At 47.0% G+C, this 27,406-nt stretch overlaps 1 protein-coding gene across 4 annotated transcripts in view; it reads left to right on the top strand.

The window, feature by feature from the left end:
- The window catches only part of MIGA1 (mitoguardin 1), a 738,294-nt gene that overhangs the window by 473,816 nt on the left and 237,072 nt on the right, over positions 1–27,406 (top strand). For all 4 annotated transcript variants that reach the window (XM_085600123.1, XM_085600124.1, XM_085600121.1 and 1 more), the window contains one exon: positions 6,356–6,490. In XM_085600123.1, coding sequence (XP_085456249.1) covers positions 6,356–6,490 — 135 coding nt within the window. The remainder of the gene's footprint in view (positions 1–6,355; positions 6,491–27,406) is intronic.

Here is a 27,406-nt window from a genome sequence, read left to right as displayed (position 1 = left end):
GTAGTCGCGTTTGCAGGGTGGTGCAGAAAGGGAGCTAGGCCTCCAACCAGCGCTCAGTAATTCCGCTGCGTAGGACTTACAGGAGGTACCAGGAGGGCTTCTTGGCCCCCAAAGTCCCTTAGGAGTAAAGTGGAATCATCTGCAACCAATAGTGTGCCAGGGGGCGCGTTTGCAGAGTGGTGGAGAAAGGGGGAGTGTGGCCTCCGAAGACTTCTTAGCAATACCACTGTGTGGGACTTACTGGAGGTAACAGGAGGGGCAGTTGGCCCCCAAGGAGGACCTTGGGGGCCAACTACCCTTCCTGTTACCTCCAGTAAGTCCCACACAGCAGCATTGGTAAGTTCTCAAAGCAGGCCACGCCCCCTTTGCCCACCAGCTTGCAAACGTTCTTGGATGGGGATTAAAGTCCCCTTTACTGCTGGGGTCATTGGGGTTCGACTAGCCTACCTGACCTCTCCAGTAAGCCCCAGATAGTCGGATTGCTGAGACATGGGCACAGGCAACACCCCCTTTCTCCACCACTCTGCAAACATGCCTCCTTTCACTCTCTTGGTTGGGGGATGAAGTCCCCTTGCCTCCTGAGGCTCCCTGGGGGCCAACTAGCCCTCCTGTTATCTCTAGTAAACCCCACACAGCTGGATTGTGAGAGTGGTCTGAGGCCACGCCCTCTTTTATGCCACTCTGCAAATGCACCTCCTGGTGCACTGCTGTTAGGGGAATGAAGTCCACTTTAGTCCTGAGGTTCTTAGGACACATGAGGACCTCCTCGCCCCACCAGCAGTGCGCCAAGAGGTGTATTTGCAGAGTGGTGTAAAAAGGGGTGTGGCCTCGGACCCCCTCTCAGCAATCCCACTGTGTGGCGCTTACTGGAGGTACCTGGTGGGCTAGTTGGCCCCTAAGGACCCTTAGCATTCAAGGGAACTTAATCCGCCAACCCAGAACGTGCCAGGAGCCGTGTTTGCCGAGTGGTGCAGGGAGGGGGCGGGGCCTCCGGTGAGATGCCGGCTTCTCTTCTTTTTTTGGAAGTGGGGCTATGTGGCCCCCCCTTCTCTTCATTTTTTTTATGAGCACTGGGGACCCATACACCAGGTCCTGAGTAATTTTTTTTAGTCAAAAAACGGGAAGGGGGCCACGCAGCCCCCCTCCCTAGTCAGATTTCGGCCCCAGGGACCCCATTCCCGGGGCATGGGGACTTCATTAAAAATGTTTAAATAATTTTTTTTTACAGGAGGGGGGGCCACGTGACCTCCCCTTCCCTGGGCCACTTTGGCCCCAGGGACCCCATCCCCGGGGGCCTGGCCTCACATTGGGGACCGCGGGGGAGCCCCTATGTTGTGCAGTCCCTGCCGGCTCTCCGCCTCCTGCGGGAGCTGGCATTGCTTTTGGGCAAAGGGAGCTGCTAACATGCAGCTCCCTTTGCCCAAAAGCAATTCTGCTTTGCTTCATGGAAGCAAGAGCAGGTTTTCTGTTCTCGCTTCCATGAAGCAAAGCAGTGTTGGCTATGGCAGGGCTGGAGCACGGCAGGGCCTGCAGGGAGCCCCAATGTCCTGCAGTCCCTGCCGCCTCCTGTGGGAGCCGGCATTGCTTTCGGGCAAATAGAGCTGCCAACATGCAGCTCCCTTTGCCCAAAAGCAATTCTGCTTCGCTTCATGGAAGTAAAGCAGGTTTCCTGTTCTCGCTTCCATGAAGCAAAGCAGTGTTTGCAATGGCAGGGCGGTAGCGCGGCAGGGACCGCGGGGGAGTCCCAGTGCCCCGCAGTCACTGCCGGCTCTCCGCTTCCTGTGGGAGCCGTCATTGCTTTTGGGCAAAGGGAGCTGGTAATATGCAGCTCCCTTTGCCCAAAAGTATTTCTGCTTCGCTTAATGGAAGCGAGAGCAGGTTTCCTGTTCTTGTCGTGCTCCCACCCTGTTACAAAACTTGTATGTCCTAGGGTTGGGCAACCTGGGACATTGCTGGAGCCGGCCGTGGGGGGGGGGGGGGGGGGTGGCGGTCCCCTGAGCCATGGAGGGCTCTAGGAGGGGGACCACACAGGCCCCCTCCCAACAAGTATGTAGCCATGGGGAGGTGGTGATTCCTGTGGGGGGTCCGCAACGGACCCCTGTAGTTGAATAATTAGTGCCCCGGGGAGGTGGCGTTCCCTGGGGCTTGGTGTGGCCTGCGAGGCCCCCCACCCTAATTAATTAAAGCACCGGGGAGGTGGCGGTCCACGGGGCAGCGTGAGGGGGCAGGAGCCACCCGACACAGGTTTTTTTTTTTATAAAGCCCCAGGGAAGTGGCAGTCCCCGGGGCTGCGGTGGGGGCCGTGCTCCCCACATATTATTAATCATGCCTCAGGGAGGTGGCGGTCCCCGGTGCTGCAGGGGCTCTGCATATATTTTTCTCATTGCCCTGGGTCCTGGCCCACCCGGGGGCTTATTAAAATGAAACACGGTAGCCTGCGCTTAGTTTTGGCGTGATTCGCGCACCATACGCGGTTTCCCTGTTCTCGCCCTGTCATTGCAAACAGCTGTGTCCCGGGGGTGGGCACCCCGGGACACTGCAGGAGCCAGCCCTGGGGAGTGGCGGTCCCCAGGGCCATCAAGGGCTCCAGGAGGGAGGTTGCGCAGCTCCCCCTCCCACCTAATGCACATCTCCGGGAAGGTGGATTTGAATATTAGTGCCCCAGGGAGGTGGAGGTCCCTGGGGCGTGTGGGGGGGCTTGAGCCCCCCACACAGGTGTATATGTTTGAAAATAGAAGCCCCGGGGGTGGCGGTCCTTGGGTTTGGGGGGCCTTAGAGGCCTCCAACACATTAAAAATAAGAAGCCCAGGGGGGTGGTGGTCCCCGGGGCTGCGTGGGGGGCCGTGTGCCCCCCGCAAATATTTATGGAAAGCACTGGGGGGTGGCGGTCCCTGGGGCTGCGGGGGCCTCCCTGGCCCACCGCAATTACATTATTGAATGCCCCCGGGACTTGACCCACCCAGGGGCTAAATAATAACAAAGCGCGGGAGCCCGCGCTTCGTTTTTAAAAAGAAATTTCAGACGAAATTCGCGCTGGGTGTGCGTATCTCGCAGATGATAAAAAAAATGTAAAAAATGCTTTTGTTGGCCCTGGGGTTCCTTGTGGGACACCCTGAGCAGGCCTAGGGGGTCAGGGTGTTTCTACCCTGCCCCCTTTTCTTTTTTTTCACCTTTCTTTCCCTGTGTTTTCTTGTGCCTCAGTTACCGAGGCACAAGATGGCTGCCAACACTTCCTGGTTTGGAGTGTTGACAGCCAATTAGAATAATGCTTGTGGTCGGGAGGGTCCGCGGATCCTCCACGCCTCTAAATATCAAAAGTTTTTTTTTTTTAAAAGGGCGCTTTCTGAACCAAGCACTACCTTTTTGCCAAATTTGGTGTAATTGTGTTCAGCAGTTCGAGCTGTAGCCGTCTCTAACGTTTCCTATGGGAAATGCATTTTTTACCTCTATTTTTTTACTTTCTCAGCAACTACTGAATGGATTTACACCATTTGAAAAAAAAGGGCGCTTTCTGAACCAAGCACTACCTTTTTGCCAAATTTGGTTGAATTCCGTTCAGCAGTTCGGGCTGTAGTCGTGTCAAAAGTTTCCTATGGGAAATAACATGGAGAAAACACGTTTTGGGACCCCCCTTTATTCTTGGCCCCCGCTTGGCGAATCACCCCGAAACTTTCAAGATGGGAGCTGACCTGAGCACGCCAAACAGTTTTGAAAAATTTGCGAAGATTCGTCAACCAACGCCAAAGTTATTGGGAAAACAAAAAAGGGGATTCCTATGGAAACTAGGTCCTAACTATAACTACCTACTGGCGACCGCCAGTAGGTTATATATATTTAAATATGTATGTGTATATATATATATATATATATATATATATATATATATATATATATATATATATTTTTCTTATCATTCCAGGGATGTTATAATTATCATGTTTTTTTCCTTTTAGGTATCCCCCTTATTGAGATACCTATGTAAGTTATTTAGATGTAAGAGACAAATATAAAATGTATGTTTATTCAATTCATTATTTATTGCAGTGTGATAACGTCTGCTTTAACATATTCATGTTATTTCATGTAACTAGATTTCTCCGTTCAAATACTAGTATGTGAATTTTGAACAAGGTTTCGTAGAAGATGAAAATGTATTTTCTTGTTTATTATTATTGCTGAAATTAGGTTAGCTAGAGATAAAAGCTGGACTGTAAATGTTGATGTAAAGAAAGCTGTATGATTCAACCTACATGTTACAATATTGTTTACTTTTAAAACTCCTAGTAAAAGTTGTGGTTACTGTTTTTCTTTTTTTCTTCCATAGTTACTATTCATATTGTATGCACTAGGATACGATTTTGATTGAATCAATAAATGTTTTAGATGTAGCCCTAGTTTCACAGTAATCTTGAGTGGCCTTTCCATGATGAAAAGGGGTTTGAATTCCACTAATTATCCCTGTGATGTTGATCATTACCTGAAACACATTTCACTCAAAGGCACCGTGGCTTTCTGTCTCACGTTGGCACACTTACAAAGTCCTTAGTGTATCTCTGGCAGTGGTCTGGACTATTGATACAGAAAACAGATCAACATTGAGAACTTTAAAGCAGAAGTGCTGCACGTAGATGAGAAAAGGCAATGGATTTAACCAAGATCTGTGACTGGGTGAATATTTGATTTGTTCAGCATTCTGCTCATTATCTGTTCTTTTTGCATTTTTCGTCCTAAGTGAGAAGGGTATGCCAGACGTAGGTCCCATGCTCGCTATGCCACCAGATTCAAGCTAGCCTGGCTGATGAGGGGTGATCCCTGGATGCTTGTTTTTGTTCCTGGGACAACCTGGCCTGGGAGATTGGGCTGGAATGTTCCCATGAAGAGCAGGGTCAAGACTGATTTTCATATGGCTGGGTCTAAACTGGAATGGCGTGGCGTGCAAAAAAATTATGTATTTAACCCAGATCTGTGACTGGAGGTGAATGTTTGATTTGTTCAGCATTCCGTCCATCACCTGTTTTTTTTTTTACATGTAGATGAGAAGCAGAAAGATCTTGGATTTTAGTCACAGTAGAGAAGTTCTAATTAAGCAAGTGAAAAGGATTCTCTGTAATACCCTGTCGCTTAGGGACAAAGCAAGTTCATGCCCAATAATACCCCAAGACAAGCAATGTCCCCAATCACAAAAAAAAAAAAGATGCAAGGACGCAATAACTATTTCAAAGTTATGTGTAGAAAAACAGACCTTCAATGGGTTATCTGGCAAAATGATGAGCAAGGCAGTCTATGATGTTGCAGAGATCTGAAGGATAGGAGGGATAATCAAAAGGGAGAAAAAACTGAAACTCCATAAGATACATTTTAACTCGGGAACAGCCCATTATTGATTCTTTACTTTCTTGCAACATTTATGACAGGGCCTTTACCCAATCGTTCACTTCTCTTCTGGTGAAATCAGACATTTACTCTTGTTGCCAACCCTTTTTCCACGCTCTCTACTGCATGTTTTATCATGAACATGCCCTTATCTCATATGCGTAACAAGTTTTCAGGGCGTCTCCAATGATAGCTGAAACTGGTATTTTGACTGTACATTTGTATGCCGATGCATGGAAACACTGTGGCCAAAAAATGATTGTGTTTCGTAAACCGATCTGCATCATTGGGTTTTGTGGCCCTAGAGAGTTTCTGTTGATTGTACGTCTGCTATTGCTCTCCCCAATGTATTCTCTTATATGCATTCCCTACAACAGTCATCAAACTCAACCTTGTTAGTCTTAATTGACATGTGAACTTCCTTAAATTTTGGAGTGAGGACAGAGGATATGTATTGCTTATCAGTGAAATCCCTCTTTCAATTAACTGTGAAGTCTGACTTTAATAATGCCAGTTATTGTGAGTTTAATACTGAATTAACATTTGTTTAAATGATTACATTGTACTCCTTTCACCTCTTGCATCTAACACAAACAATCAATAGCTGCAGTAATATGTGCTACTTTAAGTGCACTGTATAGTCTAGTTTCAAATTGTTTTCAGAAATGCAGCATGGCCAATGTTTGCTCTGTAACCTTCTTGTTTTTGCCATCTTGTTCTTCACAGTTTTTTTTTTTTTTACAATTTCTTAACATATTATTTCATAAACATGTTACTTACTAGATTGCTTAAAGTTATTTTTGACTAGAGATGTCTCTTTGACATTTATTGTTTAAATTGTTTTTAATTAAACTGTGCCACACATGTGTTTCCTTATTTTAGATAGCGTACCCCTGCTCAAATTAAGGTGGTATAGCACCACCCTACAATAACCCTCCAACACCACAATGCGGTTTAATTTTTCTGTTTCTATGAAATGCAGGTAAAAAAACTGAATTTCTATGACATCGTTATTGACTTCATGTTAATGGATTCCTTTGAAGATCTAGACAATCCACCTACATCTATTCACAATGTGGTAAATAATCGCTGGCTGAACTCCTCCTTTAAAGAAACAGTAAGTCAGTCATCTAATTTATACTTGTGAACAGCTCTTGTAAGACAGCAATGTTGTTGCAGTTCATCAGGTGATCTTGAGCAATGCCTTATGAAGTTTTTGAATACCTATTTTTTTCTTTTGGCACTGTTTTTACTTAAAGCAGTGAACTGCAAAACCTTTTCTTTTATAGATGACCATAATTGTATTAAATAGTTCAGCAATGCTAAAAAACAAATGTTCAAAACCTTTTCTAGACAAAGTCTAATAATAGTATGCCGTACTAATTTAGGCAAGATGTTTACCTGTATATTACATTTTAGAAATGTAAGAGCAGAGTATGTGTCAGTCAGTCATTTAATATACACAGAAAAAGTATGGGACATGTGAGACCGGCCTCACGGCGTATGCCCTCCCGATCATCCAGCCAACCTACAACCACCCCCAAGACACGGCATCTCCGACCCCAGCCACACAGACCCGAGGGCCGGCCAGAGCCCCCGACAGACTCGACACCCTACCACGCATGTCCGACCGAGGGAGCGGGAACCCCCGAGCCAGACCCAGAGGCGCCAGCCCAGTCACACCTCGGGTCGCCTTCCCCCGGGAGGACTCGATCGGCCACCAGGCCCCTGGGGAGCAGGCGCCTCGCCTGCCGAGCGTCTGGGGTCCCTCCCAGACCCACCTGAAAAGACCAAAGAAACGAGTGGCAGGAAATCCCGCCGAACCCCCTCAGTCACCCGAGGCCCCTCTCTGCGAGGACTCCGGACTTCAAAGGGCAGGGGGAGTATAATAAGGGGTGCCGGAGGAACGAATGGCAGAGAAGACCTGGAACCATCGAAGCCTGCTGACGCTGTCGCGGCTCCCGACTACCGAACCACCTGGGCCTGCTGAGTGACTCGCGGCCCCCAGCCATTGAACCATCTGAGCCCTGCTGATGAGATCGCGGCTCCCGAACTCCGAACCACCTGGGCCTGCTGAGTGACTCGCGGCCCCGACCTCCGAACCACCTGGGCCTGCTGAGTGACTCGCGGCCCCGACCCTCGAACCACCTGAGCCCTGCTGACGAGGTCGCGGCTCCCGAACTCCGACTACCTGTGCCTGCTGAGTGACTCGCGGCTCTCCCCTCGAGGACGAATTGGCAAGAGATCGCCCAGAGAAACAACACCCTCCAGCTCGAGGATTGTGAGCTATCCGCAGGGTACTTTGCAGAGACACTACCTTCAAAGACTGTCCCGCTACCCCCATTCCCCTACCACCGATTTGTAGTCTCTTGTGCCGCTGATGTACTACTTACACCTTGGATCATAAAGATCCCTTGAAACCTTCGATAAAAGAACCTATCGTCCTACAAAGAATACGTGTGGTGTCACTCTGTTCGTAGTGTAAGCTCAGGGTGTGCGCGCCTGGTTCGGCCTACTTGGGAGAGGTGGGTCAAAGGGGTGGGCAAGACGTGTATCGAACCCCCCTCCGGCGAACGCCTTTCCAACATTTGGTGGCAGACGACGGGATCCGAGCCGACACCGAAAGAGAGCGTGCAGTGAACGACTGACGCACTACCAAACAGAGATGGAAGGAGAAACCTCCCTGGGTGCCGCAGGTACCGAAATGAGCTCGACGTTCCGAGAGGATCAATTGGACTATTATACGCATAGAGAATTAAAACAATTTTGCAAAGACCTTGGAATCGCTACCACCGGATTAAGCACAAAGGAAGACTTCCAGAAAGTATTGAAGACCTGGGTCGAGACGGGGGCGCCCCCGACGCAAACGGAAGGAGACTCCGCCCATGAACCACAAAGCATCCCGGTGAGAAACAGCGGGCCAGAGGGGAACCTGTCCCCCGAGGAACTAGCAGACCGAGAGAGAGGCCGCAACCACGAACTTGAACTGGCCAAGCTGAAAATCGAGGGAGAAATAAAACTGGCCGAGAAAAAGTTAGCCGTCGAGCAGCTACGGCTACAAGGGGAACTCGAGGAAAAGAGACGCCAAAGAGAGCACGACGAAAAGAAACTCCAGCTGGAACATGAACGCAGCCTGAAAGAGATCGAGTTGAGGGCTAAAAGCGAAGAGTCACGACCTTCCGGGAATCTACCATCCGCTCCCTCCGTGGAGGCCAAGGTCCACATCCCCAAGGATGTGGTAAAGGAGTATTACAAAAATGACGATATCCAGCAGTGGTTTAAGGCCTACGAAGTCGCCATGACCTCTCACCGAGTCCCACAGAAGGATTGGGGGGCTGGGCTATGGGGCCGGTTCTTAAGCGAAGGAAGAGATACGGTTCCGAGATTGCAAAAAGATACCGGGCACCACATGGGTAGAATACGTGAACTTTTACAGCCGGGCCTTGGACGGGTGGATCAAGGGCAGCAAGGTCTCCACCTTCGAGGAGCTGTTTGATCTGATCGCCTGGGAACATTTAGCGGCCAATTGCTTTGTAGAACTGCGCCAACATCTCCTGGACAGTAAACTCACCGACCCTTGAAAGCTGGCCGCCGAGGCTGACCGTTGGATGAACACCCGAGGCCCCGTGGGAGACTACGGTCGCCACATTCAAGGACCCCCCTGCCAGAGGGGCGGAGGAAACCACGGCCGAACGAGAGACTTCCCAGGGGGGCCCCCGCACAGCCCTCCCAGCAGCCCACCAGCGGCAGGTCCAGCCCCGTCCCCAGCCAGCACCGGAGCCCCGGGGCGGCTAGGGCCACGGACCAGGATCACCTGCTTCCGCTGCCAACAGCCCGGACACTACGCCAATGACCCCCAGTGTCCCCAGTATCAACGAACCGCAACGACCAACCCCCCGGCCCGGCAGATGGCCTCCGTGGCCCTAGGGGAAGAGATAGAGGACTCCGTAGAGTGGGAACCAGCTGCCATGGCCCTGGTCTCCCTTGGTGATCGAGAAATGGTCCCCGGGACACCCTTGCCCGCCAACACGAAGAAGTACCGACAGCAGGTGACCATCAACGGCCACCGAGTCGAGGGCCTCCGCGATACCGGGGCAAGTGTCACCGCGGTCCACCGCAACCTAATCTCTGAAGACCAGATCCTACCCGGTGCCCTCTGTCCGGTCATATCCTCCGACAATTCCGAGAGCCTCTGCCAGATGGCTCTGGTGCCTTTCGAGTGGGGAGGAGTCTCCGGAGAATCGAAGGTAGCCGTCCGAACATCACAGCCCGTAGACTGCCTCCTGGGCAACGACCTTGAGAGTTCCCCGTGGGGGCAAGTGGAACGAAGAGCCCATCTCGAGATGATGGGCCTACCCGAATGGGTCTGCGCCACCACGCGCTCCATGACCGCGCGATTGCCCCTCTCCGAGGGCGGGGAGGCCCTCCCACCGAACACTGTCCCCGAGAACCGGGACACCCTACCAGAGACGGACAACCCTCCTTCGGAAGGAGAGGAAGACATTCACCCGGGAGAAGGGCCGGAACCTTCCGCCCCTGAGGCACTGACTGAGCTCGGAGAACTGCCCGAGATGGCCCAGTGGCGCTGTGAGGGAGGTCCCTCCCGTGAAGAGTTCTGCCAGGAGCAGGCCACCTGCCCTTCCCTCGTGGGACTCCGACAACAAGCCGAAGCACAGACCGCCGGTGACCGGACCGGAACCCACTGGGTCTATTGGGACAATGGCCTCCTATACAGCGAACAAAAGTCAGCCGAGCTAGGCGCAGCCCGGGTACTGGTAGTACCCCTGCGCTTCCGAAGCCGCCTCCTGGGCCTGGCCCACGATGTACCCTTGGCAGGACACTTAGGCCAAGACAAAACATATCAGCGATTAGTTACCCACTTCTATTGGCCCAAGATGCGAGCAAATGTAGAAGTCCACTGTAAATCCTGCCTCACGTGCCAGGGCAGTGGGAAAAGTGGCGGAAAGCGCAAGGCTCCATTACAACCCTTTCCCGTTGTGAGTACCCCGTTTGAGCGGGTCGGCATCGACCTCGTGGGACCCTTGGATCCGAAGACCACCCAGGGCCACAAGATTCATCCTCGTCCTGGTGGACCATGCCACCCGCTACCCCGAGGCCATTCCCCTCCGCACCGTGACGGCTCCCGTGGTGGGCCGGGCTCTCATGGGGATCTTCTCCCGTGTCGGATTCCCTCGCGAGGTTGTGAGTGATCGCGGCACGAACTTCATATCCCGCTACATGAAGTCCCTGTGGCAGCAGTGCGGAGTAACATATAAGTTCACGACCCCCTACCACCCCCAGGGCAACGGCCTGGTGGAACGCTTCAACCGAACCCTGAAGGGGATGATCCTGGGCCTCGAGGAGCCCCTGCGCCGAAGATGGGACGTCCTCCTCCCTTGCCTCCTGTTCGCGTACCGGGAAGTTCCCCAAAAGTCCCTGGGGTTCAGCCCATTCGAACTACTATACGGACACCCCGTCCGGGGGCCCCTGAGCCTGGTCAAAGAGGGCTGGGAGACAAGCCCCCGGGGGACCCCCCCTGATGTGTTCCGCTACATCCTGGCGCTCCGCAACCAGACCCGGAAGTTCAGAGAACTCGCAGAGGCTAACCTCGAGGCCAGCCAAGAAGAAATGAAGCGCTGGTATGACCAGAACGCAACTCTGGTCGAGTTCCAGCCGGGCCAGCAGGTTTGGGTCATGGCCCCGGTGAAACCCTGCGCCCTACAGGACAAATGGACTGGCCCCTTCAAGGTGATCGAGCGGAAGAGTCAGGTCACGTACCTGATCGATGTGCAGTCCCCACGGAACCCCCTCCGGGTTCTCCACGTGAACCGTCTCAAGCCCCACTTTGTGAGAACGGAGTTGAGATTGCTACTGGCCACCGATGATGGGGCGGAAGAAGACACTGAACCCCTGCCCGACCCCCTGTGCGCTAAAGAACTGGATGGGTCCGTGGAGGGAGTGAAACTGTCGACCACCCTCACTCCCCAACAGTCCGACGACTGTCACCAGCTGCTCAGACAATTCTCAGACCTCTTCTCCCTCATCCCAAGAGGCACCTACTGGTGTGTCCACGACGTGGACACCGGCGACAGCCCACCTGTGAGACACCGAGCCTACCGGGTGCCTGACCGGGTCCGCACCTGCATCAAGACCGAAGTACAGAAGATGTTAACCCTTGGAGTGATCGAACCCTCCGATAGCCCCTGGGCCAGCCCGGTAGTCCTGGTCCCGAAAGCGGCCGCCCCTGTGGTCGCCCCCAAACTAAGATTCTGTGTGGACTACCGGGGGCTCAATGCGGTCACCCGAGCGGACGCTCATCCTATCCCCCGCGCCGACGAGCTCATCGACCGCCTTGGGGCCGCTCGTTTCCTCAGCACCTTCGACCTGACCTGCGGCTACTGGCAGATTGCGCTCACGGAGGGAGCAAAAGAACGCTCCGCCTTCTCCACGCCCGATGGACACTACCGCTTCAGGGTCATGCCGTTCGGGATGAAAAACGCCCCGGCCACCTTCCAGCGGTTGGTAAACAAGGTCCTGGCCGGACTCGAGGAGTTCAGCGCAGCGTACCTTGACGACATAGCCGTATTCAGCTCTCAATGGCACGAGCATCTCCAGCACCTCCGGCAAGTACTGCTGGCCCTGCGCCAAGCCGGCCTAACAGTGAAGGCCAGCAAATGCCAGCTCGGGCAAGGCTCCGTGGTCTACCTGGGGCATCAGGTGGGCAGCGGGCAGGTCGCCCCCCTCCAACCAAAGATCGACGCCATTAAGTCCTGGGAGCCCCCCACCACTCAGACGGAAGTCCGGGCCTTCCTGGGCCTCACAGGATACTACCGGAGGTTCATTAAAAACTATGGTAGCCTCGCAGGGCCTCTCACGGAGTTGACCCCCAAAAAGCTCCCGAGGAAGGTGCAGTGGACCCCCCCGTGCCAGCAGGCGTTCGACGCCTTGAAAACCGCCATGTGCACCGCCCCAGTACTCAAGGCCCCCGACTACTCCCAAGAGTTTGTGGTCCAGACCGACGCATCCGAACACGGCATCGGAGCCGTCCTCTCGCAGTTCAACGACAAGGGCATAGATCAACCCATAGCCTTCATCAGCCGAAGGCTGCTGCTTCGAGAACAGCGTTGGAGTACCATAGAACGAGAGACCTTCGCCGTAGTCTGGGCCCTCAAGAAACTATGGCCCTACTTGTTCAGAACCCACTTCCGAGTGCAGACGGACCACCGGCCCTTGCGGTGGCTGATGCAGATGAGGGGAGAGAACCCCAAGCTATTACGATGGTCAATCTCCCTCCAAGGGATGGACTTCACTGTCGAGCATCGCCCCGGGGCGGATCATGCCAACGCCGACGGCCTGTCCCGGTTCTTCCGCTTCGGCGAGGAGAACCCCCCAGTGGATGGGTAGTTCTCCACGCCTTTCAGCTGGGGGGGACGCGTGTGAGACCGGCCTCACGGCGTATGCCCTCCCGATCATCCAGCCAACCTACAACCACCCCCAAGACACGGCATCTCCGACTCCGGCCGCCCCAGCCACACAGACCCGAGGGTCGGCCAGAGCCCCCGACAGACTCGACACCCTACCACGCATGTCCGACCGAGGGAGCGGGAACCCCCGAGCCAGACCCAGAGGCGCCATCCCAGTCACACCTCGGGTCGCCTTCCCCCGGGAGGACTCGATCGGCCACCAGGCCCCTGGGGAGCAGGCGCCTCGCCTGCCGAGCGTCTGGGGTCCCTCCCAGACCCACCTGAAAAGACCAAAGAAACGAGCGGCAGGAAATCCCGCCGAACCCCCTCAGTCACCCGAGGCCCCTCTCTGCAAGGACTCCGGACTTCAAAGGGCAGGGGGAGTATAATAAGGGGTGCCGGAGGAACGAATGGCAGAGAAGACCTGGAACCATCGAAGCCTGCTGACGCTGCTCCCGACTACCGAACCACCTGGGCCTGCTGAGTGACTCGCGGCCCCCAGCCATTGAACCATCTGAGCCCTGCTGATGAGATCGCGGCTCCCGAACTCCGAACCACCTGGGCCTGCTGAGTGACTCGCAGCCCGACCTCCGAACCACCTGGGCCTGCTGAGTGACTCGCGGCCCCGACCCTCGAACCACCTGAGCCCTGCTGACAAGGTTGCGGCTCCCGAACTCCGACTACCTGTGCCTGCTGAGTGACTCGCGGCTCTCCCCTCGAGGACGAATTGGCAAGAGATCGCCCAGAGAAACAACACCCTCCAGCTCGAGGATTGTGAGCTATCCGCAGGGTACTTTGCAGAGACACTACCTTCAAAGACTGTCCCGCTACCCCCATTCCCCTACCACCGATTTGTAGTCTCTTGTGCCGCTGATGTACTACTTACACCTTGGATCATAAAGATCCCTTGAAACCTTCGATAAAAGAACCTATCGTCCTACAAAGAATACGTGTGGTGTCACTCTGTTCGTAGTGTAAGCTCAGGGTGTGCGCGCCTGGTTCGGCCTACTTGGGAGAGGTGGGTCAAAGGGGTGGGCAAGACGTGTATCGAACCCCCCTCCGGCGAACCCCTTTCCAACAGGACACAAAACCTGAAGAATAAATTGGTTGATTGCAAATATACTATGTGTAGCCATAAAAATATTTCAATTGTGCACAGCATGGTGACCTGGAAGGCAGTGAAAATATTTACCACGCACTATATATGTAAACATCAGCCTACAATTTGTGGGAAGCATAGTATCAAATCAATAGTGAACTGGAGCCACAAAGGGATAGTTGATTCAGAGTTTATATACAACATGAGAATTGAATGAGCAAGAGACACTGCCAACCCTTTGATAATAGGCACATAGGTCTGAACATCACAGGATCTGCACACTTACACAAACATCTGATTAATTCTTAGGTTGTTTGCATATCTCTATTTACCTACACCAATCTCAAGGCCAATCTGTTTTTTCCCCACAAAAGATTAAAGAAAATCTTTATCTGCAAGTGCCAATCTGGAATAGCCCTTATATATCTTGCTGCTTCCAGAGCCTAGGTATACCACTGCTCAAAAGAAAGATTTGATAAAGGGACCCTTCACAAGCAGATGTGACCTGAGAGGCCTAGAGCTCATTAAACCCTTATGCCCCAGCACTTGTCCCCCAAACCCTCCCCTAAGTCTATTGTGTCAGGTCATTGTGAATTAAAAATACTGCAGGCCCTCTCACCCAATGGGAGGATTAAGTGTGAACGATAGAACGTCAGACAGTCTGGAAAATGTATGACTTCTTGCAGTATACTACTGCTGAGTTCCTGGAAGACTATTTCAGACTTTAAAAATAGATAAACCATCATAGATAATTCAAGTCTAATAATGTCATTGCTATGTGTATAACAGTTGTTTAGTACGCTGTGAATTTTGGATTGGTAGAATTTTCATGTCCAGAGTTAGTGAAAAACGTTTTTAACCCACACCTATGACTTAAATCAGTTTTCGTAGTTCTGCAGCAGAAATCATGCAATATATAATAAGTGTCAGTAGTTTTTGTTATCAGAGGGAAATAGTTTTCTTCCTATCCATATAAATAAATAAACACATTTTTTTCATTCAGCATATAAAAAAGGTCCACTACAGTCCCAATGAAAGGGATCAGAATGAGCAACTTTGTTATTTTTCAGATAAGACTCCATAAATCACCACAAGATATACCCAACATATAGTGGGGTGCATGGGCAGTGGTGCATGCAAGCTCTGGCGTTCCAAGACGGCTGGCCTATACCGCAATGTTGCTGCTTCACAAGACTTACTGTCACAGTGAGGCCCTCAGGTGCTGGAGACACCACGGCGACCGTCAGCTGAGACCTCTGAACGTGTCAACCTGTAGGAACTCCAGGCTGTTTATCTGAGGCATTGCCAGTAGCATACACTGCCTAGTACAGGTGACTTTGAAATGCTGGCTGTAATGACACTCCAATCTAGTGATGAACTGCACATCTTGTAAAGTGAATTGAATGCTTCACAGTTTTATTATCTTGAAGAGGTACCCAAAAAATTAGTGCAGCATTGTGATCTCACCTGGAGTAGTTGAGATCCTCTGGACTGCTGAACCAGAGGGGCACACAAGGGCACTAGATCAATATCTACAGTAGCAAGGTAAAATTAGTAGGCCAAATGGTAAAAATTAAGGCACCGACTTTAAGGCAGAAAAACACAGAACTGTAAATCAGGTATGGCCATGCAAGCTTCTCAAGAAGAGGGAATTTAATATGTTGCTGTCTTAGTCGATAAGTTGGGTAAAATATATATACGATAAGTTGGGTAAAATATATATATACCTATTGTTGCTACGAGTGAGACCTAGAAGAATAAAACTGACCCAGAGGTATTTAAGCTCTGCCATCTGAAAGACTATCAGAAGATAATGTCTGACCAAGAAACTGAATAAAACGAACTATAACTGAGCACTACTTATATACTAAAACAAAGGGTGATGTTTCCGAATATAGTACTGAAGATTCCGAGGTTCACTTTAGGTGAAATAATATCTGGATGATTGGCATTGCAGCACAATTTGAAGGCTCTAACAGTTTCCTATCTGGAGACTTGCCTTGCTCAAACAAAGGTTCCACAAGGCTTGTTGGAATTGTATGTGCTGGAATTAGCTTGCAGAATATTTGCACATAGTCTAACACCTGGCACATTATACAATTGGGGTGCAACAACAAAACTCATACCTCCTGACAGGGAAATATAACTGAGGAAAATGTGGCTGAGGTGCATGCTGCTCTTGCTAGAAAAGGTAATAGTGGTGGTTGAAGACAAATCGTTATTTTCACGCAATGAAAAGAAAATTGGGATAGGACAGAGGACTATGGGTCAGATAACGGGCATCAGTGCCTACCTTATCAGCATGAACAAAAGAGAAGATGATAAAGGAGGTGTACAAACTGATGCAACAAGAAACCATCACATCAGGAGGCATAATAAGGGAGAGGTGCCCCAGTGACAGCCGTAAATCATGCAAATCATCATGAGACAAGCCAAAAAAGAAGTGTTTGACAGCTTGGGAGGCAAATTTTCTGACACTGTATCAGACACTGAGCTACTTGTAGAGAATGATGACCTGATGCCTTACATAACCTCAAGGTATGCGGAGGACTTGTTAAAATCCCTATCAACTTCTATGGGAAAAGATATAAATCTATCCTATCTTACCGTATACCCAGACTGTAGATGGTTATTCTAGAGCTACTGAGATGGACAATGATTGGTAACGGTGCAGCCAGCAGGACTGGACATGAGCTATTTCCCACTCCCCTGGCTCCAGACCCAGAGTGATGTGAACTGAAGAATGTGTGTACTTATTTATTTTTCTTGTTGAATGGGGATATTGCTGACCTCCGTGGCGAGGGGGGGAATGTTGCTGACATTTTGGTGGGGGTTGGGTAAGCTAGGGGATAGTCTCAATGGGTCTATTGAGCTGCTGAAGAGCGAGGTCCTTCACTCTTAATATTCAGTGCAGAGGACAGTCTAATAAAATTGGTATTTGGGCCTCAACAATTTTCAAAATGATATGATATCCCTTGATAAATAGATTGTTGTACAGTATCCACTTTTTCAGTAGGAAGTGTTCGTTTGTTGGACAATATAAACATTGGGATGGTGCCAGACTGATTTTGTGCACCCCCTCAGGATATGTTGGTCTATAGTTCTGCTAGCTTACAGTGCCACCATAAGTACCCCTAAACCTAGGAGGGTAACAAATGAATTGGGCAACCTCAGAACATGACAACCCTGACTCGCCAAGTAAGCGTGGTAACAGATCTAGAACCTCTTCGCTCAGTCACTTGTGGATACCCAGAGAGACACACAAGAAATACACAAAGGGATGTTTCAATATTTATTGAACCATTGTGATTCTTGTATAAAATATATGTGCTGCAATAATTAATAGGCAGAAGCAGATAAGTTATTAGCATTATGAGAACAGTGAATAGGATAAAGAAATTCCACCATTGTGCTAAAACAGTGTATATATGCTGGCATAAAAGTACTGTGTATAATGTACTTCTACTATCCGCTCCCTTACCAAGTTGCCTAGGGCTGGTGATCTGCCAAAATCCCTTACTGCATGCTCTAACTCAACCCAGTGGGTGAATGTGTTCAGGTTCCCATCTTGGTCATAAGCTCAACATTCCTCCTCACACTGTTATTGTTGGACTCACGCTTGCTGTTCTTCGAGAACTATCTTGAGCCACTGCGGGGCAGTGCCCTGGGAACTGACTGTAGCCTTGATATGTGTATATTTCCTTATGTACCTAGCGGCCGGCCCGGGTGGTTGTAGGCCCATTCTTGTAACCGAATTACTGTTCAATAAAAATTTTTAAAAAAAAAAAAAAAAAAAAAAAAAACATTCCTCCTCACAGAGGGTAAACCGGAATCAGCTGGGCAGAGACTCTGACAACAGCGACCTCGCAGTGACAGCAGAGTGCTCCTCTGATTTGAACATGGAAATGTGTGTGTATATATAATAACAGTAGCCACGCTTCAGTGTTGAGGGTTCAGCCGGGCTGACATTGTTTACCCTCTCGTGATAGCTGTCACCTTAAGACAAATAACAAACAACAACATTTGCACAATGTACGTTTAGGCCATGTGGTTTCAGAGAAACTAATGCTGCACTGTCAAGCATCAAATGTGTGACAAAAGTCATTGTGTAGAAAAGAAGGCAACTTAAGAAACATGTGTATGTAAAAGGGCAGTGTTTCTTCCTTTGGCCTAACCCAGTCTCTTGACATGATGTTATTCATAGGGATCATTGAAAGCCTGAGAAATGCCATTAAGAGGTTAAATTTCCATAGTTATTTGAAACGGTGAAAAAACCAGATTATATTCTTACAGGAGACACACCTAACCTGAATAGAGGGAACAGACTAAAATGAAATGGGGAGGTTAATTATTCTGCATGGGTTTTTCATCCAATGCCAGGAGGAAATTGATACCGATGTGGCCAGGTGTGCCGTTTAAAGGATGATAAGACAATATTTGACTGGGAGGGATGCACTAGAGTAATGCATAATTTCTGAAATTATGCAAATTAGTCCAGAGTAATAAAGATATTGCCCAGGCCTAATCTAAACTAACTGAATGATGTTGCCCTGAACATGTCAAAACTGCCCTTGCTTGGCTTGCCAGTTGTGCATACGGCTCACTCCCTTTGGGAATGGGTCACCAACTGGAAACTGGTAGGCTCTTGTAGAATTAGGATCCTACGGATAAAGAATATTCATTTGACTCTCCAGTGCTTGCATTCCATGTTAGACTGGACAGAATTTTTTCTTTGCAGTCACACATAGCATGGTTGAATTAGATTTATGCAGAACTACAAACAAATATAGTCCCTTGATGTTAGTCTTCGGCTGGAGAAGGCCTAAAACGTCATTCCCAAGTGGAAACTACAGGCTTGTGCATTGGAGGATGCTGCATACAAAGGTACTATAGGCAATGAGATCCAGAATTATGTGAAAGAATGTGCTGGTCCTGCATCTGATGCCTTGATGTAATGGGAGGCCTTTAAAATATTATTCATGAGACACTGCATGCGAAGATCATATGGGGCACAGCATGAGCTTACAAGAGAAATGGATGAGTTCGAAAGCAGCTGAGAGAATTGTAAAATTATAGATTAGGCACTCTGGAGGAACAGACCATCATGTCTGAAACTATGCAAGCTTTTGCACATCTACTGGAAAGGACAATATGGTTAGATCACAAATGATCTATGGCTCAAAAATGTGCTGAAGTGGACAAAACAGCCGATTGCTGGCATGGTTAATAAAACCAGAGTTGAGGAGAAACTCTGCTTACAAGTGTAAGTAATTACAATGGAGACATGGTATATAAGCAAGAAGTAATACATGAAATGTCCATGGAATATTACTTGCCACTATAAGAAGAGAAATATTAGGTGAGTGAATTAGAGCTAGAAAGTTATCTAAACTTGATCTCTTTTGTAGCCCTGCTACCTTCACAGATGAATGCTTTAGAGGCCTTCCTGCCGGTTATAGAGATCAAGATGAAATGTCAGACTTCACTTCAAGAAAGTCACTGGGAGTGGATGATCTACTAACTGAATTTTACCAAACCTTTCCTGATGCATTAGCTCCCAGACATGCAATATAGATCAGGGAAGCCTTAAGTGTCTGTCTCTTTCAGATTGGAAGGGAGGCAATGAATAGGATGTCTCCCCACATCCCCCTGGCCAATGTTAATCATTGATGATAAAATACCTAGTAAAGATATTGCTAACCATCTTCTCAGGTTAATTCCAGTGCTGGTCCAAGTGGACCAATGTGGATTTATTCCAGGGTGCAGCACTTTGCTAAAATATCATGATACATTTCCAAATTATGCAAGACACCTCTGTAACTGCACGAAGATTAGTAACATTTTCAATGGATTTGGAAAAAGTGTTTTATACAGGCAGCAGTAGATACTTCTTTGTAGTTTTGAGGAAAATGGGCTTGAGGTCTGATAAGTTACAGTGGCTCCCTAGCTTTATTTCCGCGTATCCGCTAGGGTCTGCACCAGTCAAGTAATTTCTCAGTCATATGATATCAGAAGTGGGACTCGCCAGGAATGCCCCTTATCTCGTATAATCTTCGGTTTGGCAGAGGCTGACTCAGATTTAATGACGTAGCTTTTTTAGAAATAAGAATTGCAGCTGAAAACCCTAGATATTGTGAATTGTTGGCAAAATCATAACAAAGGTGAGAAATAATAAAGTTATTGAAAAGACACATGTTATTACCATGTATAAAGCACTCAGATCAGTAGTGGAAGTGAATCCAGTAGAGGATAGAATGAAAATTTCAGAAATATTAGAAATAGCAGAGGTATCCAGATATTAGAGGAAGTGCAGGTTGATTTCCAGATTACCATAAGAGATGGAGAAACAGAGGATGAATACATTAATTGTAGATTGCTCAGAAAAATCTGAAACTTGCCAATGTTGGGACATGGATCAGCAAGTGTCTGTACAACTTAAGCAAATATTTAAATTACAAAATCAATTACATTTGTCTCAGAAAATATGATTTCAAAGAGATGGATACTATTACGTGAAAATAGATTTATGGCCTAATTATGACTATGGGGGTCCATCGGACCGCCGTAGCCACGCTGATGGTGCGGGCACTGCCGGTCCGACCACCCCCTTACAACTTCAGCAGTCGGACTGCATTGGCACCACTGCAACCACCAGGGATCAGAGATCCCTGGCGATATTGTGGCGGTTTTGAGGCCGCAATATGCTTGGCGACCTATGAGTTTTTCTCACCACCACACTTTTTATGGCGGTGCGACTGCTATGAAAAGTGTGGCGGTGAGGAATCAAATGGGGCCCCGTCTGCATGCACCCCCAGTTTCTGCAGGGCATGGACTTGACAGTCCATGCCTTGCACAAACTGCCTTTGACGCTCCCATTCAAAGGCACAGCCCTGGGACTGCCAAAAAATTGCCCACAAGAGACTTCAAAAGTCAAACTCTGACGGGCAGTTTTTTATGGCTTTGGTTGTCTAGGAGTGGGGCTGCGGTATGGCAGCCCCGTTCTGAGACCACCAAATTTATAAAAAGGCTCTTAGACCAGTCACTAGAGAGACCCCAAAACCAATACTCATACCTGTTCCCCCATGTTAAAAATTGAGAGTGACGCGCAAGCTGAAATTAGACACTTCTTTCCTGAGAGTAAAGTTTAATTAAAACTGCTAGCTCTGTTCTCAGCATGCCATCCCATTCTCTGAAAGAGTATAGGAAGCATTCCTCATGAAGAAATTGACCAAATAAGGCGATTCACAAAATAGGACCTTAAATGTTGTTTTCTATTATTATAAAACTTCTGGGAAAGATTGTCATTTGGAGACTGGAGGGAAGAAATATAAATGGAGACAAAAGATTCAAATGTTATTGTCCTTATAAAGTCATAATATTCCTTGAAGGGAAGTTATTATACCTAAAGGGAATTAGATTGTTTTCATTCAAGAGATGGACAAATCAGAGACAGTTCTAATATAGAACTTTGTTCATTAAAGGGGCATTTCTGGACCCTCAAAACAAAATACGACTCACCACATATGTTTGAGACCAAATTAACGTTCACAATAAATCATGAGCACCTCTCATTTGTCTTTTTCATACCTGACAATGTGAATCCTGTGTGTTTAAACCACAACAACGTGGATCCCTTGGTCTTTCATTTGATGTTTATAATTACCCACCTTGTGTTGCTTATACTTGAATGCTTGGGTTACAAAAAGAAATGTCGAATTTTCAAATATAATTTCTTTGTAGACGTTAGTGAGGACTGTGTGACTTGTATACCCAAAACAATTTTGTTGTCTATACTGAAAAAATCATTACTTATTGTTGGTCAATTTTATTTTCAGTAAATGTGTGTTTTGATCAGGCTTGTGGCCCAGTGAGCTTGCTCAGGGCTGTGTGTCAAAGAAAAAAATATAGTTTTTAATAGCTGTATGGACCTCAATGCTGCCACCGACACTGCAGTAAAAGGCATACCTGTGTCACTGCAGAGAACTGCAGGAAGTCCAGCATGTGAAAAACCATGAGAATTAATTTCATTTGTTAGAGCTAAAGTTTTTTTGTGAAGAAGTGTAAGATTAAAAAAGTTTGGAAAATAATCCAGTGCAATAACAAGCTTGTTAGGATGACATGTTGTACCTGAGATAAACAGATATTGTTAAGTGGGATGAGCAGAAATAACCCAATCCCAGCTAAAGAGCGGTAATTAACATTTATTTTCTACTAGTGAATTTATTTATAAATACAATAGGAATAGAGTTAAAATATGTTAAGTCAAAATGGCAGTAGCCACGGGGCTGCAAATCCAGTTGACATAGGTAGAGATGGCTTACTTTGTGAGGATATTACGGTTGAGCTTCAGTACACACAACAAAACGAGATAGTTCATGAAAGAGCTGTAATGGTGAGCACAAATGGGATGGGCAAGAAAAGGTCCATCATGTGTTAACTCCTGAAACATGTGGTGAAACCAATACTGGTTCAGTGCCTGTGTAAATGACAACAAGTTACACGGATCACGGTGAAGTAGTAAATATATAATCATTCTGAAGATGAAGGTGGTTTCTCCCATTTTGTTAGACCAGTGTGATGAAACACCCATCCTAGTAAGTAATCAAGCAAGACTTGGCATGCACCAAAGAATGATGACTATGGACCAGAAAGAGAGATTGTTTGCAAAATATCCTCAGCAGTAATCATTCCACTTGAGGTTTCAAATAACTGTTGGTACACACAAAGTAGTATTGTTATATCTTTTCATACAAAAAAGGAAGGTGCACCAGAAAGAGTCAGCAAGCTGCAAATCAATTCAAGAATATGTGCTTTATTGTAGTGTTAAAAGTAATCATCAGCCAACGCATTTCGTTCTCAAGGAACTTCGTCAGGGCTCAGGTATTCAAAAGAAAGAAAGTCCAGTTGACATATATGTATTGGTCAATAGAATTCGATTGACAAATGATATAAGTTTCTCTCCACTATTCAGAAAAAAACAATTAAAAGCTTTACACTGTGGACGAGGGATTCTGCACGTCGCTACCGTTACTTTCCAGGACTACTGGCATCTATACTTGCCGTGTATATTAAGCAATATTGCGAAGGACTATCTACTGAGAAATTGTTTTTTTCTGAATAGTGGAGAGAAACTTATATAATTTGTCAATCGAATTCTATTCACCAATATATATATGTCAACTGGACATTCTTTTGAATATCTGAGCCCTGACGAAGTTCCTTGAACGAAAAGCGTTGGCTGATGATTACTTTTAACACTACAATAAAGGACATATTCTTGAATTGATTTGCGGCTTGCTCACTCTTTCTGGTGTACCTTCCTTTGTTGTATGAATTGGTTTATCTGGCTTCCAGTGGAGCGGAAGTGCGGCAGACTCCGGAAGTAGTTGCACAGACTTTGAACTTTTTCTAAACGTTGACCCTGGTCAGCGGCACTTTGCTTTTGTCTTCATAGTATTGTTATATCTACAAATGATACCAAGTAGAAAAGACATGTCAACAGTTTCAAATGTATATAGTCTTTGGTGTACAAATCAAGGTATGTGTCCCAACAGGGCATTTTGCCAGTTATTGCTAAACATCTGTTAAATGTGGTTGTAAACCATGGAATGTGGTACATGCAGCCACAATGTCATAAAGGCCGTGATGCCATCTTGAGGAAAGTGTCTTTTGAGGGTACAGTCTGGTTGTATGTTAGTCTGATGCCATGTTAATGACAAACCGTGAGCACCAAACACTCCTACATCTCTAAACCTGGCAACATTTAGGATATGTGTATGCAAGCGCCTGTTCACCCTTATGTTCCTGTTGGAAAGACACAAGTCAAACCAGATATAAAGAGTTCCTTATTACTTGGTGGTTAAACTCACAGAGGCAACTCATTAGATGATTCTGTGTTTTACAATGAAACCACTGTCAACCAAATAGTCACTTTTATTCAATGGTTTCCTGATCCAACAATAACATTGCTATGTACTGTGGACAATGGGTGTGGCACAATACTGTTTAGCAACCATTATCAAAAATGTCCCCTTTTCCAAATCTATTCCTGTAGTTATCAGACCACTTTTACACATTCCCACAGCTTTTAAAGCAAAAATGTATTACCTGCTTGTGGATACAATTGATGCAGGTTTTAAGTGTGTGCTATCTGCATACCCTATGCTAAATATTTATGAAAGTTTATTTCCAAATGAAAGTATGCAAAAGCACTAAATTCATCTCATTGCGTACACGCCTGCATTTCAAGGTGTCATCACAGTGCATTTTGGATTGTTCCCTACCTGATTTACCAAGTCCTTCACACTCACAGAAATCTTTTTGTTCATTTACATTAACTCCAGCGTTTCCATTCTCATTACGAACCAAAGTGAAATGCTGTCCATTTTCCCTTGCATATTACAAGTAATATCCCAGACTGTCTGAATTTCTGCCATGCACATGTTCAATCCCTCCTGCCACGATGAAGGTTGTGATCATCCTTCGTAACACAGTTTGTGGTGTGTTCCACCTCTAAAACAATGCCCATGATCTTAATATTGGTGCACTTGATAAGAAGTTGCATGGATCATGAATGAGATCCTCCACAAAAACATTGAATCAGAAATGATGGCTAAACCTCTAAGTGCTAGAAATGTATTTAACCAACCCGCCTTCTTCTGTTGATCCCTTATAAAGATCCTGTGCTGCTCCAGCAAAACTTTGGTCTAAGGCCCAAACTGCTTCTCCAACATCAGTAACATTCCATATATGATGTCTTCATATCTGCCCTTCTCCCCAAGAGGCACTTCAGGAAGACTGCTATAAATATGCCTCCCTTCACTCCTAGATTGTGCTGTAAAATTGTCAGTTTTCTGTAAGCAGATAAACATCATCCATTTGTAGTAATTATTGAAACCACAAAAGAAATGTTCTTATTTTCTCACAGGGTCAGACAGCTGTACTAGAATTAACAAAAAACAGATTTGCTTGCAACAAACTTTGTCACCATGATGACAGCAGTGGCAAAAGACCAAACTAAAACAATAATTGAAATGTACATATGTGTGAAGGCAGAAAGCAAGCTGGAAGTCACTTAGGACGGCTGTGCGGCGCCCATCTTGTTCGCTCCCCGCATTTGATATACCTTTGCTGAGCTTATGAAGGATTTCCAATGGTGTACTTTAGTGTACTTTTTGTTATTTTCACAGCTCCAAAAGTGGACAGAAACATGTTTACCGACTATTACCATTGAATGGTGGTGACTCTCCTGGATACTTGACATTCCTGAAGATGACGCAAAAGCAACCAAACCCATTAAGCCAGTTCGATGAATTGGCAGGGCTGCTGGCAGGTTTCATTGGAATTGTTGGTTTGTGTGGCCCGGGCTCAGCACTGAAGAGTCACTCTACTACTTTGGCTTCTCCATTAGCTCAGGCTTCTTGAGGAGGCGACCTGCGACATTTGAAGTCTCCGTAGCAGCTGTTTTGTGGCACCCGAACACCGCGAGTAAGGGTTTAATGATACCATGTCCTTGCTGAGCCCACTTCCTTATCAAAGATGGTGGAAACTTGAATGGAACTGCAGGCAAGGATTGCAGTCTGAACAATACAATAACCAATGACCCCAAGTCTGATTCTCTTTGTAGAATAGGGCAAGAGGAAAATAGAGGACATTTGCAGATTTCGAATTGAGGTACACTTAATATAGTTACAAAAGGAGATGCATTTAAAGTTACGAAACCGTGTTGCTGTAGCTGATAAATTTCCTTTTCAGCAAGCCATGAATCCTAGTAAAAAATGTAACTATACAACTATTTTCTCCTTGGGGTGGGGTTTGAGGGGGCCTGCTCAGATATAGAGGTGGGAACAGATGAGGACTGTACAGTGATAGATAACAATAGATAACCAAAAAAGCCCTCTAATTGGAGAAGTTTGGGGGGTGGGGGGTCAGCGGATGGCATGTGCTGTATATGGAAGTGAGAATTCCACTACAATTCAAGCTGAAATTAGCAGTGACAAACAAAACAGAGGAGACATTGGAAACCTAGACCAAGACCATCATAAACAGACGTCTCCAATTTCTGCAGGTGGGAACAAAGCAGGCTCTGACAACTGCACCCCATTTACCTCCACTAAGCCCTCTAAAATGGCATGTCAAGAATGCCATACAAAGACTTGGACTGGAACCATAAAAGACCAGGAATTGACAGAGCGATTTTTCTCATTGTCAGACATATCTTCTGAATAGCAACTCATGTGTCAGATAATGGCTGTGTATCCTCCTAGAGCACTACTAACCCAGAGTTCACAATTCAGAAACAAACTATGATGGTGATTAAACAATTTGATAATACGTACCTCTTCACTCTTACATCGGACTAAACCGATACCCCCCTCGCTTCCCAGAAACAAATGCCTCTAGCCTATTCATTCTCAAGATACCATAGATCAAGGGCCGCCATGGACATTGGAAGTCAATTATCAGGGGATTATGGCCAATAGAGAAGTGTCATATCTTGATAGCCAAAAAGCATGGGCTGCAATCGGGAAGCTTTAAGGATGCAATCCAAAACTTGCACAAGCAATGCAGATAGAATCACAGAAGGGCAGGACTGAACTGTAAGCCTGAAGCCCAATATAATGCAAACTAAGCAATAGATTGTCGACCATGAATCACACATTGTAGATATACAACGGAAAATGAGAAGATTTTCAAATCCGGCAATGCCTGGAGAACCTCAGTATTTGACATCACTGATTTAAGATTTTCTTGTTTCTAACAGCTTTCCCAGAAATGAGTGATTACAACTGGGATCATGAAATATAGTGAGCACACAAATTCACTTTAATCATGATGCAAATGTCCTGCTCAACCACTGATTTAACCCGGCAACCTAGGACAATACTGTTTTTTTTATTTTTATTTTCGCTTCAACAAATGATATTTGAAGATGCTCATCCTGAGTCAAAAAGAGAAGCTGAGGATATTCTTTGTCAGACTTGACTTTTGTCATATTTCCGTTGAGAGAAAATGGAGACCCCGGCAATTCATAAAACCGTTTCATGACAAAGACTGTAAGGCCTTTTTACTATACCAAGCACTTTAAAAGTCTAAAAAGATAATCCTAACTACATGTTTTTACCTCAGAGGTGAAGCCACAAGCATTTCTGGACACCCTTAAATGTCTCAATTTTCTTTGCTGTTGCTGTTTCTTTTCCTTAGGTTGCTGACCCAGAGGCCGAACACCACGCACACACTCCCAATGACCCATCTATCACGGCTGTAGTTAGGGTGGCTTACCTTTTAGGCAGAGAGTTCGAACATATCTCGCAATTCTGTGTTCTACAAAGGCTGGAACCTGGTCATGAATGGATTTGTAAATACTACAAGCTGTTTTATGGGAAGCCAGTACAGCTTCATTAAGTCAGGAGAGATATGTGCATGTCTATGCAGTTTACAGATTTTCCTTGTTGCTGTATTTTGAGTGATT

This window comes from Triturus cristatus, chromosome 4_2 (genome assembly GCF_964204655.1).
Source record: "Triturus cristatus chromosome 4_2, aTriCri1.1, whole genome shotgun sequence".
Taxonomy (NCBI): Eukaryota; Metazoa; Chordata; class Amphibia; order Caudata; family Salamandridae; genus Triturus; species Triturus cristatus.
The sequence above is the reverse complement of the archived record's forward strand: the minus strand, read 5'-3'. Positions and strand labels throughout refer to the sequence as shown.